This window comes from Ahaetulla prasina, chromosome 5 (assembly GCF_028640845.1).
Source record: "Ahaetulla prasina isolate Xishuangbanna chromosome 5, ASM2864084v1, whole genome shotgun sequence".
NCBI lineage: Eukaryota > Metazoa > Chordata > Lepidosauria > Squamata > Colubridae > Ahaetulla > Ahaetulla prasina.
The window spans coordinates 69,263,319-69,277,888 of NC_080543.1; the positions used below are offsets into that span (position 1 = coordinate 69,263,319).

General features: G+C 39.8%; 1 protein-coding gene across 8 annotated transcripts in view; it reads left to right on the forward strand.

Moving 5' to 3' along the window:
• DMD (dystrophin) overlaps positions 1 to 14,570 on the forward strand; it is a 1,918,566-nt gene that overhangs the window by 735,836 nt on the left and 1,168,160 nt on the right. For 7 of the 8 annotated variants that reach the window (XR_009155503.1, XR_009155504.1, XM_058186507.1 and 4 more), the window contains one exon: positions 11,362 to 11,511. The exons of the other annotated variant lie outside the window; for it this stretch is intronic. Coding sequence is in view for 5 of the 7 variants with exons in the window: in XM_058186507.1 (XP_058042490.1) it covers positions 11,362 to 11,511 (150 nt within the window). In the remaining 2 variants the exon portion in view is untranslated. The remainder of the gene's footprint in view (positions 1 to 11,361; positions 11,512 to 14,570) is intronic. 8 annotated transcript variants of the gene reach the window in all.

Here is a 14,570-nt window from a genome sequence, read left to right on the forward strand (position 1 = left end):
TTGAACACCTGGATGATTGTGTGACAAACTATAAATCCTAATATAATATAGTAATAATTCTATTAATAATAGTATAGAATTTTTATTGGCCAAGTGTGATTGGACACACAAGGAATTTGCCTTGGTGCATATGCTCTCAGTGTACATAAAAGAAAAGATACTTTCATCAAGGTACAACGCTTATAACACTTAATTATAGTCATAGGGTACAAATAAGCAATCAGGAAACAATCAATATCAATATCAATCATAAGGATACCAGCAATAAAGTTACAGTCATACAGTCATAAGTGGAAGGAGATGGATGATGGGAACGATGAGAAGATTAATAGTGCAGATTTAGTAAATAGTTTGACAGTGTTGAGGGAATTATTTGTTTAGCAGAGTGATGGCATTCGGGAAAAAACTGTTCTTGTGTCTAGTTGTTCTGGTATGCAGTGCTCTATAGCATCGTTTTGAGGGTAGGAGTTGAAACAGTTTATGTCCAGGATGTGAGGGATCTGTGAATATTTTCACGGCCCTCTTCTTGATTCGTGCAGTATACAGGTTCTCAATGGAAGGCAGGTTGGTAGTATTTTTTTTTTTTTTTGCAGTTCTAATTATCCTCTGAAGTCTGTGTCTGTCTTGTTGGGTTGCAGAACCAAACCAGACAGTTATAGAGATGCAGATGACAGACTCAATAATTCCTCTGTAGAACTGGATCAGCAGCTCCTTGGTCAGTTTGAGCTTTTTGAGTTGGCGCAGAAAGAACATTCTTTGTTGTCCTTTTTTGATGATGTTTTTGATGTTAGTTGTCCATTTTAGATCTTGTGATATGGTAGAACCTAGAAATTTGAAAGTTTCTACTGTTGATACTATGTTGTCTAGTATTGTGAGAGGTGGAAGTATGGAAGGGTTTCTCCTAAAGTCTACCACCATTTCTACGGTTTTGAGTGTGTTCAGTTCCAGATAGAATTGCAGAAATGATTCACTATATTATATTTAACTATCCCTTTGGATGGATGGATTGATAGATTGATGGATTGATTGTTTTGACAGTTAAATACAAATGTATACACAAGGATTTTAATTTGACTATTAATAGACAAAGCATATTATCTACTGATTTAGTAACTGTTCTTATATGTGTTCATTCTTAAAATACATCCAAATAACTATACAAGATTGCCATGTTTTTGTATTCTCGAACTGAACCATTTCCCCCTATAATTGTCTCACACATTTTTAAAGATTTTCAGAGTTATAAAAGTAGGACTATTTTTATCTTGCATAATGCTTAAAATGTTTCATTATATCTAACTTGTTGCAAGCAAGAAGGAAAAGTCCTGCTTTTGCTCTAATGAGTAATGTTTCCTCATTAAGCACAGAGGGCTTGCATCAGACTTTTTTCTTCCCTGGTGTAAGGACTTGCCTCTCCTCTCTCCTCAAAAAAGCAGAACTCTTGAAACAGGCATTATTTCAAAAGGAAACTTTTATTGAGGGAAAGTGATCAAGGAAAGCAAGGCAGGATCTGAAGTTCCTGCTCAAAAACCCACTAGATGAAACGTTGCAGAAATACCCCCCCCCCATATGTCCAGTCCTAGCTGAGCCAATCCACAGGTGCAAAGTTGTTATGAAAACTCCAGCCAAATAAGGTGATAAGAAGTTGTTCTCAGGCACCCTTTGATTGTCCCTTCAGAGTGGAGACAAAACAGATGGCTCCAAGGAATTCCCTCCCCGCTTTCCCAAGCAAAGCCAGAAACAGGAAAGGGGTTGTAAAAAAAGTATCCAGGGCCCCCTCCCCATCAGAATGGCAGTGTCCCAATAGGGATCTATGGGGCCTGACATGCTGCCCCCTAGGAGAAGGTGAGGTCCACCTAGAAAGTGATACAAATGGAAATAATGAGGTTTATCTGGGTACATGTCATGAAAACTTTTCAATAGTTTTAGGGGCTCGAATATGTTTTTTGTGGACTATTCATTTTTAGAGGGTGGGAGGTGTTTCCTGGCAACCAGGTATTGGGTTGCCCCATGATGTTTCCTAGAATCAAGTAATTTTGAAATGTTGCTCACCCTCCACCATAATGGATTGTGGTGGTATGGCTGTCTTAGATCTGAGGGGGTGGGGTTATTTTGGGCTTTAAGAGGCTGCAGTGGAATACTAGATGTACTTGTGTTAGGGTTTTTGGCAATTGGACTTCTATTATGACTGGGTTTATGATTCACTGGATAGGGAAGGGTCCTATAAATTTTGCTCCCAACTTTTTAGAGGGTTGTAAGGATTGCAGTAACTTAGTAGATAAATACACCCTGTCTCCAATCTTATATGGCTTGGGTTCTGTTCTTTTTTTATCTGCCTGTGCTTTGTAAGCTGCCCATGCCTCTTCTAATGCTTTACTCACAACTGGCCAGTTGTTTTGTGGCTGTTGTATCCATTCCTTAAGGGAGGGTATTGTGGGTTCTTCTGCTGATAGCTCTGGCATAGGGTTGAAGTCCTGGCCAGTGGCTACTCTGAAGGGGGTGAACCCTGTGCTGGAATGGACTGCATTGTTGTAGGTCACCTCTGCAAATGGCAATAGGTCAGTCCAATCATCCTGTTGATAATTGATGAAGCATCGAGTTCAAACATTCTATCCTGCCATTAGTTTGAGGATGGTGACTTTAATTCAGGCCCTGATTGGTTCCAATGAGAGCTAGGAATGCTCTCTAGAACTTTGAAGTGAATTGGACCCCCCTGTCAGATATTATTGTTTAAGGGGCCCCATGTAGGCAATATATGTCATGTAAAAACATCTTTGCTAGAGCCTTAGCTGTGGAGATTTTGTGGCATGGGATGCAAAGGACATGTTTGGAAAACAGGTTTGTAAGCAACAATGAGTGTTCCCTGCACCCTCAGGTAATTCAACGATAAAATCCATGGAGATCCCTCTCCAGGGTACTGAATGTTCAGCAACTGTCTACAAAAGGCCAGGTCATTTTCCCTGGTGCCTTTTTACTACCATGCAGACAGGACAACTTGCTATATAGTTCTCAATGTCCTTCTTGAGAGATGGCCACCAAAACTGCCTCTTTATCAGGTGTAGCGTTTTTATGAATCCTCTTTTCTCCCTCCCCACCGTTCTAAAATGGTAACTGGGCAGACCCGACCCTACATTAATTATATTTATACATCTTCAATAATCCCTGTACATTAACCATCACTCCATCCTCTACCCTCAACCCCCCAATTCCCCTCCCCCTTACCCCCAACCCCGACTTCCCAGAATAAAATGCAGGGTATCAAAACTAACAATCATAATCCAAAATAATTCCTAAATTATAATCTCTAGTCACTCCACACGTAATCACACTCTCAATTCCCCTCTCCTTCAGAAATATATCTAATACAAAATATTTCCTAAATTTACTCATATGCTATTCGATATTTTTTTATCTGATACTTATTTTGAATATAATCAATCCATGTTTCTATGAATCCAAAGTGGTCAGCCAGTTTTGAGTCATGGCAAGATTGCATGAGCTTGAGTCTTTGGCTTTCCGGGACATACAGCTTCCTCCCCCATCCATGGTAAGCCCTCTTTCATTAGACAAGAGTTCTTATGGTTCTGAAATCACTCGTCATTCATAAGGGCCTGCTTATATGCTTGGGTAGTGGCATTATCCGTTTGGAGGTCTCCCTTCACCTGTGCTCTGGTCATCACTCTAGTGGCTAGCTGGGACACTGGGAGCAGCAGCTTGACTATTTCTGGCCTATTGCTATTGTACTGTGGCAGTCTGGACAGAGCATCAACCAGAAAGTTCTTTCCCCCAGGAGGGGGGAAAGACAGCTGGAGCCCCTTGTAGCCCAAAGGGCAGCACATTAAACTGGAAGTATCCCAGCAGGCCATTGAATACAGTTTTCCACTCATCCCCTTCCTTGATTCTAACATGGTAATAAGGCTCATGCAGGTCTAACTTGGAAAAAATCTTCCCTTTCAACAGGTGGGCTAACATGTCCTTCATGAGGGGAAGAGGGTACACATTTTCCATGCTGATGGCGTTCAGACCCCTATAATCCATGCATAACCAAAGAGACCTATTTTTCTTTTCCTGGAAAAGAACAGGGGCTGCCACTTTCGGTCTGGCTGGTTGAATGAACCCTTGAGCAAATTTTTGTCTATAAAGGTCCATAACTCTTATAACTCCCTGGGGGTCATGGAATACATCTTAGGCTTTGGTAGCTTAGCCCCAGGGAGGATTTCAATAGCATAGTCTGGTGGGGCTGGTGGGGGGGGGCAGCTTGTCTGAACTCTCTTCTCTGAAAACCTCAGCTAGATCCCTGTATTCTTGGGGGATGCCTTGTGGCAGCTTGAATTTCATAGCGGCTGCAGTTTCCCTTCTCGGTCCAGCTCCCTACTCTTCATCACGTTTGTCTGGTGCTGTCACCCCCATGGTAATCTTAAGGTCCTCTCTTTCCAGTCTATTTGGGGGTTCCAGCACTTCAGCCACGTGAGACCCAGGACCATGGGCCACTCCATCTTGGGTGTCAAAATAAATACTAAAGTCCCGTTGTGGTCTCCCATGGTTAATTCCAAGGGCTCAGTGGCAAAGGTGGCTGGCTTTCCCCACCCGCTATAGATCTGTCCAACTGGCAAAAGAAAATCAGGTTTTTTAGTCTCTTCAGGTAAACCTCTTCAGGTTCACTAGACATCTGATGTACCCTGAACCTAGCAAAGCTGTCAATTTTACTCTCTTCTCCAAACTGGGGGTCAATAGGGTTAAAGTATCTTGCTCAGTTGGCTCACTTACCAAGGGGTCATCTTCGAGGTCATTCTCAGACAGCCTAGGGTCTTCCTCAGAGTTCCCGCCCTTGATTTTGGGTATGGGCAAAACTCTACGACCTTGCTGCTCTTCACTGCAGTTTTCTTTGCTCTTGGGGTTGTTTTATTTGGCTTCCGAGTCATGGGGTGGTTGACTTTCCTCATTGGGGTCTTAGAACAGCACTTGGCCACTTGGTGGCCTTCCTTCCTGCAGGTGGTCAAGCGTGGTGCATATGCTTGCAGCTTGGTGAGCTCCCACTTCTTCTCAGGTGGAGACCTCTTCCAGGCTCTGCCAGATTGGTACTGGTTTCTTGCCTGGTCAATTTCTGCCCCCTCTGCTAGGACATACCAGTCATGGAGGTGGTTCAGGGCTCCCTAGACAATGCAGGCATGGTATAGGTCATTGTTCACCCCATCTTTAAAACAGCTCACCAGGATGTCCTCTGGCCAGTCCACACAGCAGGCCAGGTAACAGAACTCCTCCTTATATTCATCCACTGGCCAGCGGCCCTGCCCCCAAGTTTTAATACAGTCTAGGGCTTTGCGGTCCACCAATGGGTCCTTGAATCTGAGATGGAGAGCCATCATGAAGTGGTCAAAGTTTCAGAATTCTGGGGCATTGGCTTTGTGGAGGGTCACATCTGCCTGGCAGCTGCTCCTTCTAGTGACAACTGGAATCCAGGCTCCTGGGTCAAGAAGTCTCACTCCTACTCCTGCATGAAGGTGAGGATGTGGGCTAGGAAAAATCCTAATTGATGGGGATCTCAATAAAATTTTGTGCCTAGGATTGGCACCTTCCAGTTCAGATGGGGAGCCCTATCAGCCCCTGCTCCAGGTATGTTGGCTGGCACTGGGACCTGGCATGGAGGGTTGGCAGGTGTGGTCACTGCCCCATCCACCCCAGTGGCATTGTCTGCAGCTCCTGGGATGGGAAAGTTCACCCGAGCAGTGTCGGTTTCCCTCTGCATCTCATCTCCCTCTTCCATGCAGTCTAGGGCACCTTGGGCTCACAGATCTTTGAAAGCCTCTAACACGAAGTGCATGACATGCTTCTTGAGGGGATCCTCTTGCTCTGGTTCCTCATACAGGTCATCATGATCAGACAGGGCTCCCAGTTTGCATTTCCAGCCCAGCTGCCAGATGCCTTGGGTGAGAGTAACTCCTTTGGTCCTCCCATCCCAGCTGTCTTTCCCTATGCCAATGAACCACCTGGGCTTTGTTGGGTCTTCCAAGGTGGCTGGTTCCTTGGTTGAGTAGGTGGAAGATGCATCAGCCTGGGTTGTAATGGAGGTCTTTCCCCAGCACTCACCTTCCCATGCTCGCTGTTGTGTTCGAACATGGTTTCCAGGATCCCCCAGTAGAGCAATCCTTCTTTAGGTTGACCATTTTTGCAGATCCTGCCTAATGTAAGGATTTGCCTCTTCTCTTTCCTCAAGAAAGTAGAACTCTTGAAACAGGCATTATTTCAAAAGGAAACTTTTATTGAGGGGAAGTGATAGCAAGGAAAGAAAGGCAGGATCGAAAGTTCCTGCTCAAAAATCCGCTAGATTAAATGTTGCAGAAAACCCCTCCCATACGTCCAGTCCTAGCTGAGCCAATCCACAGGTGCAAAGTTGTTATGAAAACTCAAGCCGAGAAAGGTGATAAGAAGTTGTTCTCTTTGCCTGTCTCTTCAGAGCTGAGACAAATAGAATAGAATAGAATAGAATTTATTGGCCAAGTGTGATTGGACACACAAGGAATTTGTCTTGGTGCATATGCTCTCAGTGTACATAAAAGAAAAGATACGTTCATCAAGGTACGACATTTACAACACAATTGATCAGATGGCTCCAAGCAATTCCCTCCCCCTCCCTTTCCCAAGCAGGTCCATCAAAGTGACAGGATAGCCAGAAACAGAAAAGGGTTTGTAAAAGAGTATCCAGCATCCCAGGGATCTATGGGAACTGATACCTGGTTTAATAACTGCCCTGATTTAATTCAACAAACCAACACTAGGCTCTCTTGGATGAAAATGATTTTCTGGATTCATTTCAAGGCCTTGCAGTGAAATAGAAACATATTGAAAAAAAGATGTCAGGCCGAAGCCCAGAAATGACATCCAATCAAGTTCAACCTTTTATTTCCTTATAGCTAATGGATTGAATGTTGCCAAACTAATGCTACAACTTTTTAAACATATCCTAAGGTGTGGCTATCCTGAACCTCTTCTCCCTTTTCTCATCCAGCTCAGGACTGTGCAGTCTCTTAACCTGGGCCTCTCTGGGAAAGCTCTGAGTTGCCAAAATACTCTCTCATGGCTCCTAAAGGTGCATATTCTATCACATAAGGAGAGAAGGACCTTGTTGGTCCTCCTGGAAACTTTCAGTATCTCAACCACGATTTTTCTCCTGTCAGTTCAAATTCAATTTATTACAGCCATAGGCCAGAACAAATAAAAAACACTCAGTAAATATACAATTAAAAATTCAAGAATAAAATAATACATAGCAGATATAATCTATGATAAAAACCAATTATCTGTTATGTAACTTAAAATTAAAATACTACTGATATCAATCATGTATAATACCATTCCTATAATTAAAATACATGATCTCAAACAATAGGATTATTTCCTAATTTACATGCGTGGAGAGCTGCCAAGTATGTGAGTAAATGTATTTTTCCCATAACTGTTATATATATCTCCAAAAAGTTGGCATCAGTTGACATCTATAATTTGGTAACCAATTTTTTTCTTGTGGACATTGCAGTGACACAAAATTTTGCCACTGCATGTGTGGTAGCCGGATTTGAATCTTGGAGGAGAAAGTCTACATAAAAGTCGTCTGCCCTCTTCGACTTCTCCTTTACCACATATACATACCCGTTCTGCTATTGGTGTTTTCTTGTACCTACCCTGGAGAAGTGCTGAGGGGAGAATATTAAATCTGGCTCTGAAGAAAGCTATTCTTGTTTTGGGGAGATCAGATCATTCATATATCCTGCTGATTCCCACACACCTTGTTTGATTTTGTCCCTACAGTGGAGAGGCAACCTGTTTAATTCTTCTTGGAACTCCATGTCCTTCATTCTATCAATTACCATTTGCTTTGCTTTGTCAAAGCCTAGGGGCATTAAGAATATCGGTGAGAGCCCGTAAGAGCCCAGCTTGTGATCTGTCGCCTGTTTCCAGGGGGAGGGGAAGTTGTCTATCAGCACTAGCAGGGACAGTCCCTCTGGAAAGAAATGAATCTTAAGCCAATAGATGATCATCATCTTCCAGGCTCTTACCTGAATTTGAGGCATACCTGTCTCAATTCTTAAATGGGCATTTGGAGTTCCTTTGGGTGCAGCTAAGATGGCTTGCAGGAATTTGGTTTGTATAGTTTCTAGAAAGTTTTTCTTTGCAAGGATTTCTGATTGTGCCCCATAAAGAATCTGCGCCAATGTTTTGGCCTCAAAAAGTTTTAAGGCAGCAGGTACTAATTGACCTCCACCCATATAAAAGAAGTGTTTAATTGCACTTGAGGACCTATTGGCTCCTTGCAATGTCTGCTCCAGGTTTGCCTTCCATGTCCCTTGTGAGTGGAAGACCACCCCCAGATATCTAAATGTCCTAACCTGTTCCAATCTGTGTCCTTCAATTTTCCAAGAGTATTGTTTGGGTCTTTTAGCAAAAACTAAAATTTTTGATTTATCTAAGTTAAGGACCAACTTATTCTGCCTGCAGAATCCAAGTATTGCCATAATTGCTCTCTTCAATCCTATGGGAGTTTGTGAAATAATAGCAGCATCATTGGCATACAGGAGAATCGGGATTTTGCATTGATTCTCCTGTCAGAATCACTGTGGTGATTCTACTCCTTAGTGAGTGGCTTTTTCCAGAAGATGCGGGGATTGGCAATTGGTTAGGTCTGAGTCCTATTTTACTACATATGCTTTTTAACATCTACTATATATGAAACTATCTAGAGAGATCATCTAGAGATTACAGCAGCGGTTCTCAACCTGTGGGTTGCAACTCCATTGGGGGTCGAATGACGATTTGCCAGGGGTCGCCTAAGACCATTGGAAATATGGGAAGTATACTTGCAAGTTGAAGAATCGCAAATTCGGCTTCAGGAACAATGAATTAAAAAAGAGAGAAATCTTTGCTCTGATGTCTCCCTCTCAAGCCAGCTGCAATCACTCCCAATCTCTAGCCTAATCTGGCTTCAGGCGTGATAAACGTAATAGGGGAGGAGTCTCCACTTTAATGCCTCCGTCCTCAAGGCAATCGCAAGCAGTTCAGATCGCTAGCCAATACGGCTTCAGGTGTGATAAATTCAGAAAAACAGTTTGCTGCTTTTTTTCGCCTTTTGCGGCTGCTGAGGCACACTGAGATCGCTGCCTAAAAAATAATAATTTTACGGTTGGGGTCACCACATCATGGGGAATTGTATTAAAGGGGTCGCAGCACTATAAAGGTTGAGAACCACTGGATTACAGATTATGGAAGGGAGCTTGTAGGTCATCTAGTCCAACCCCCCACCCAAGCAGGAGACCGTACACCATTTCTGACAAATGGCAGTCCAATCTCATCTTGAAAGCCTCCAGTGATGAAGCTCTCACAACTTCCAAAGGTTGATTGTTCCATTGGTTGATTGTTCTCACTGTCAGAAAATTTCTCCTTATTTCTAGGTTGAATCTCTCCTTGATCAGTTTCCATCTATTATTCCTTGTCTGGCCTTCAAGTGCCTTGGAAAATATCTTGACCTCCTTCCTCTCTGTGGCAGCCCCTCAAATATTGGAACTGTCAGTGTTCCAGAAAACCCCTCCTTCAGAAAAGACTCCAAAGCCAACATCTTTCAAAGTTCTTTTACTAGCATGGGTAAACTGGCACAGTTGGATGAAAACCAAAACTGGGGATTTGGGTTCCTCCCTCAGTAATACAAACTCCAAAATCTCCACCCTCTGCTGGTCACATGTTCCAATCCTCAACCGTCCCATGTCAAAGCATCACTCCGGCCACTCCTCCTCCAGATGTGAGCCCAGCCTGACCTTGACCATCAGGAAAAATGTTGTTATGTCTAATAGCCCCTTGTACCCTCACCCCCGCTCTCCTACTTTCCCACACCGGAGAAAGTGGCAGCATGTGGAAGCCTTAGTATGGCTTCCAAAGCTGACAGGAACATTGCTATCATGTCTCCCCTGGTCCTTCTCTTCACTAAACTAGCCATGCCCAGTTCCTGCAACCATTCTTCATATGTTTAGTCTCCAGTCCCCTAATTATCCTAGTTGCTCTTCTCTGTACTTTTTCTAAAGTCTCAACATCTTTTTTATAATATGGTGACCAAAGCTGGATGCAGTATTCTAAGTGTGGTCTTACTAAGGCTTTATAGAGTAGCATTAGTACGTCACTTGATCTTGATTGTATCCCTCAGTTAATGCAATTTAGGATTGCATTGTCTTTTTTGGCTGCCGTTGTATACTGCTGGCTGATATTTAACTGGTTGTCTCCAAGATATGGGCTGAGAAGCCATCAAATACATTTGGGAAGGTGAATGATGTCTTACCTGATCTAGAGTGGTCCACAGAAACACTAGTGGAGTAGCTGGGGGTATTCCAAATTCCATGGCCTCAGTGGCATAGAATGCCTTTCATCTTAAATAGGGTTTTTTAAATACGGATTTTATTGGGGTTTATTTTATATTTTGTATAGTATTTTAAATTTAGGCTATTGGAATAAGTTTTTTAAATATTGTTTTTATTGAAATGTATCGTTTTTATTTTATCTGCCTGTTCACCGCCCTGAGTCCTTCGGGAGAAGGGTGGTATACAAATTAAATTAAATTAAATTATTATTATTATATTATTATTATTATTATCTGCTTTGGTTGATTTACCAACAGTGACATATCTGGCCAGAGACAGTCTTGCAACAGTTATTCAAATTTTGATAATTTCCCAGTTGATTATTTCAGTGTGTTGTATATGGGACTGCCTTTGAAAATTGCCTGGAAAATTCAATTATTAAAAATAATGTCTGCATGTTTTCCTGATAGGAACCCATTATGTCTGTACTTTGCCATCTTCACTGGCTGTCAATCCAATTCACAGCTCAGGTTTTCAAATATAAAGCCCCAAACAGCTTAGGACCAGGTTATCTGATAAGAGCAGACTTTAAAATCTAATGAGGCTATCCTCAAGGCCCTTTCCCCAAAGGAAATATTTATATTTAAAAAATAATCAATTGGATACCTTTCTTATGATAATCTTCCACTTTAATGATATAGAGAGTTATAATGATTTTTCAGAAATAAGTAAGAACTATTACGTAAGTAATGGGAAGTGCAACATTCCTTAAGTTCTGGTAAAATTTAGAAGAAATTCAAGCAAGCTTAGTCACTGGGGCATCAGAGGGAGTGGAGGTAAAGCATAATTACACATGCAGGAGTCTGTTATGATAGCCTGTCTCAATAAAATAGGTCTGATATTCCTGCAATTTTGATTTCCTAATTTGGTCTATCTCAGAGGCTTGACAAATAGAAATGAAATATTTATCTTTCTTTTATATAAATGAAATCTCTCAGTAATACCTTTTATGGATATTTTTTAGTCTCTGGAAATATTAAGGCAGCATCCAGAAGATAATCGCAATCAGATTTGTGAATTGGCACAAACTTTAACAGATGGTGGAGTTTTGGATGAATTGATCAACGAGAAACTTGAAAAATTCAATGTTCGGTGGGAAGAGCTACAACAGGAGGTATGTTTCTCTCTTCTAATTTTTTTTTTAATTGAAAAAGTTTTACAAAAATTTTTACCACTTAATTCCCCCCATCCCCCCATCTCCTCCCTCTCCCTTTCCCCCTCCCCTCCACCCTTCCCCCCACCCCCCCAGGACTTCCCAGAGCAGAATACAGGTTATTGCATCTATCAATCATAAGCTAAATTACACCAATAAGCCATAATCCATAATCTCTCCTCTCCCTTTGAAACCTTAACTCCCCTTTCCCTTATAAACAAGTACATTAATACAATACAATTCTTACATGCACTCTTATTTATTTATTTATTTATTGTTTTGATTTGTATACCGCCCTTCTCCCGAAGGACTCAGGGCGGTTTAAACTATTTAACACTTCAATCTAAAATTTGATTTAAATGTAATCAGTCCCATTTTCTATTCCGGTGTATATCTTTCTTGTAGATTCTTTGAGTACATTAAAGTTTCTGCTTTCTTTCTTAAATCCATTAAAATTAGTCCAATCAGCAGTGCTGCATCTTCCAATATATCAGTAACGAAAGTCCAACTACCAATATTAAATTTAAAGTCAATTTAGGCCTTATTATTCTTCAAAATAATGTCTTATGTAATTCACCAAATTTATAATTCTGTCTCGCTTATTAACAAATAATATTATTTTTCAATCTTTAATACTCCATCTCTTATTCTACTTTTATCATTACCTTATTTAATCCCAAATCAAATTTTATCCTAAGTAATTTACAATACTACAATCACACAAATATTTAAATTATAAATTCAAACAATACCATTTAACTTTAATCCAGATTCTTCCCCATACTTCCATCACTTTATATCAAATCTTCAAATTATTAATTCAAACAATACCATTTACATTTAATCCTAATTATTCCCCCTATTTCCATCACTATAAATTACCAGATATTTTATAACCATTTTTCATACATTCCCTAATGAAATATTTCTTTCTATTTTTATCAGGACTCTCCCAGATCAAATAATACAATTATTAACAATTCAACCATATATAAACCAATAACCTCACATTATAAATTCAAACAAATACAAATAAATTTTTTACAAATTCCCAATAACTATTCTTACAAAAACCATATATAAATTAACCTTTCTTCTTATATTATATTATATTCAATTTCAATTATAATTTATCCTTTCCCATAAGAAAAAACTCTTTTGACATAGCACCGTTTTTTATTTCCTCTCTGTACCTTTTTAGTAGTTACCCAACCCATTTGTTCCTCTACTTCACCTATTTTTCCTACTATTTCTTCTTCAGCAATTACAGGCCCCTCTTTACCTAGTATTTGTTTTACTTCCTTCTCCCACCCTTTTGCCTTCTCACCTATTCTCATCTTAGCTTTTAACAATAAAGGATTTTCAGCCTCTAGTACATTAGTGTAAAAGTCTCTTGCTTTGACAACTGTACTAAGACAAAACTTTCTTCCTTTATAATTCACTGTTAATCCAGCTAGAACATCCCATCTATACTGTATCTGATGTTTCCTAAGTTCTTCCACCAAAAAGGCAAACTCCTTTCTATTTCTTAACATTTTAGTAGGAATTTCTTTCATCACTAATACATCTTGTCTTAATATTTGAATTTTATTTTTATTAAATGCTTGTAAAATTCCATTCCTAATCTTCTTGTTCGTGAAATAAATCACAACATCTCTTGGTAGCTGCCTTTGTCTAGCAATCCACGAGTTAACTCAATAAATTTTTTCGATGTGAACTTGAAAATCTACTGGATACTCTCCATTTATGCCTGTAAAAGCCTGTACAAAAATCTCTTTTAAATTCTCCTGCTTATTTTCCTTCAATCCTCTAACTCTCAAAGCATACTCCATCTATTTATATTGCAATATAACAATTTCCTCGTCCGCCCTATCCATTTTAGTCTGAACTTCCTCTATTTTATTTTCCAGATTCAAGTTAAGTTGATTATTCTGGGTTTCCTCTATTTTCATTTCCGAATTCAAATTAGCTTGATCAATTTCTTCTATTCTTTCATCCAACTGAATCATATTTTCTCCAATACATCGCAATGCCGCCAGCACACTTTCACTCATATTATTCCAAGGTTCCACCTTATTTTTAAGTTCCAAGATTGCTTTTTCAGTTCTCTCTATTTTGTTTCCCAGATTCAAGTTAGTTTGATTATTCTGAACCTCTTCTATCTTCTTTTCCAAATTCAAATTAACTTGATCAATTTCTTCCATTCTTTCCTCCAAACAGATCATACTTTTTGAAAAACATTGAGCTACTACCCCCATTCTTTCAGTCATATCTTTATTCTAAACTTCCAATGTGTTTTTAAGTTGCAATACTTCTTTTTCAATTTTACTAAATTTTTGATCTATTAAACCTTTTAGATATTCTTTCATTTCTTCTTTTAACTTATGTATTTGAACTGGCAAACTTCAACGTCCTTAAAAGCACTTAACTTAGTTTGCTTAAAAGCCATTTTTGTTAAACTTTAAACTCTTCAAAAGGAGGAGAAAATCTTCAAAACTTCTCTTAAACACTGTAATTAAATTAATCAAATCACTTAAAATCATTCCTTTGGCTTAGCCTCTTCATGTAACTCCGGTGCTGACAGCTTTAACGAGCACTTCCTCTAACTTTCGTTTTCACGCCTTGTTACACTGGAGACGCCATTTCCTTCCTTCTTCTTAGATCATTCCAACAAAATATATATATATATATATATATATATATATATATATATATATATATATATATATATATATATATATATATATATATATATATATATATATATTTTTTCTGAGGTTTTCACGGGTGTTTGTATGTAGGTCTTTGGTTATTCGGGTTTTCTCCCGCGTAAAATTGGAAGTGTCTTGGTGACGTTTCGACGAAGTCTCATTCGTCATCTTCAGGCTTCAGCTTTGTGCTCATTGGTCCCAGAAGCACGAAGCTGAAGCCTGAAGATGACGAATGAGACTTCGTCGAAATGTCGCCAAGATACTTCCCATTTTATGTGGAACAAAACCCGAATAACCAAAGACCTATAT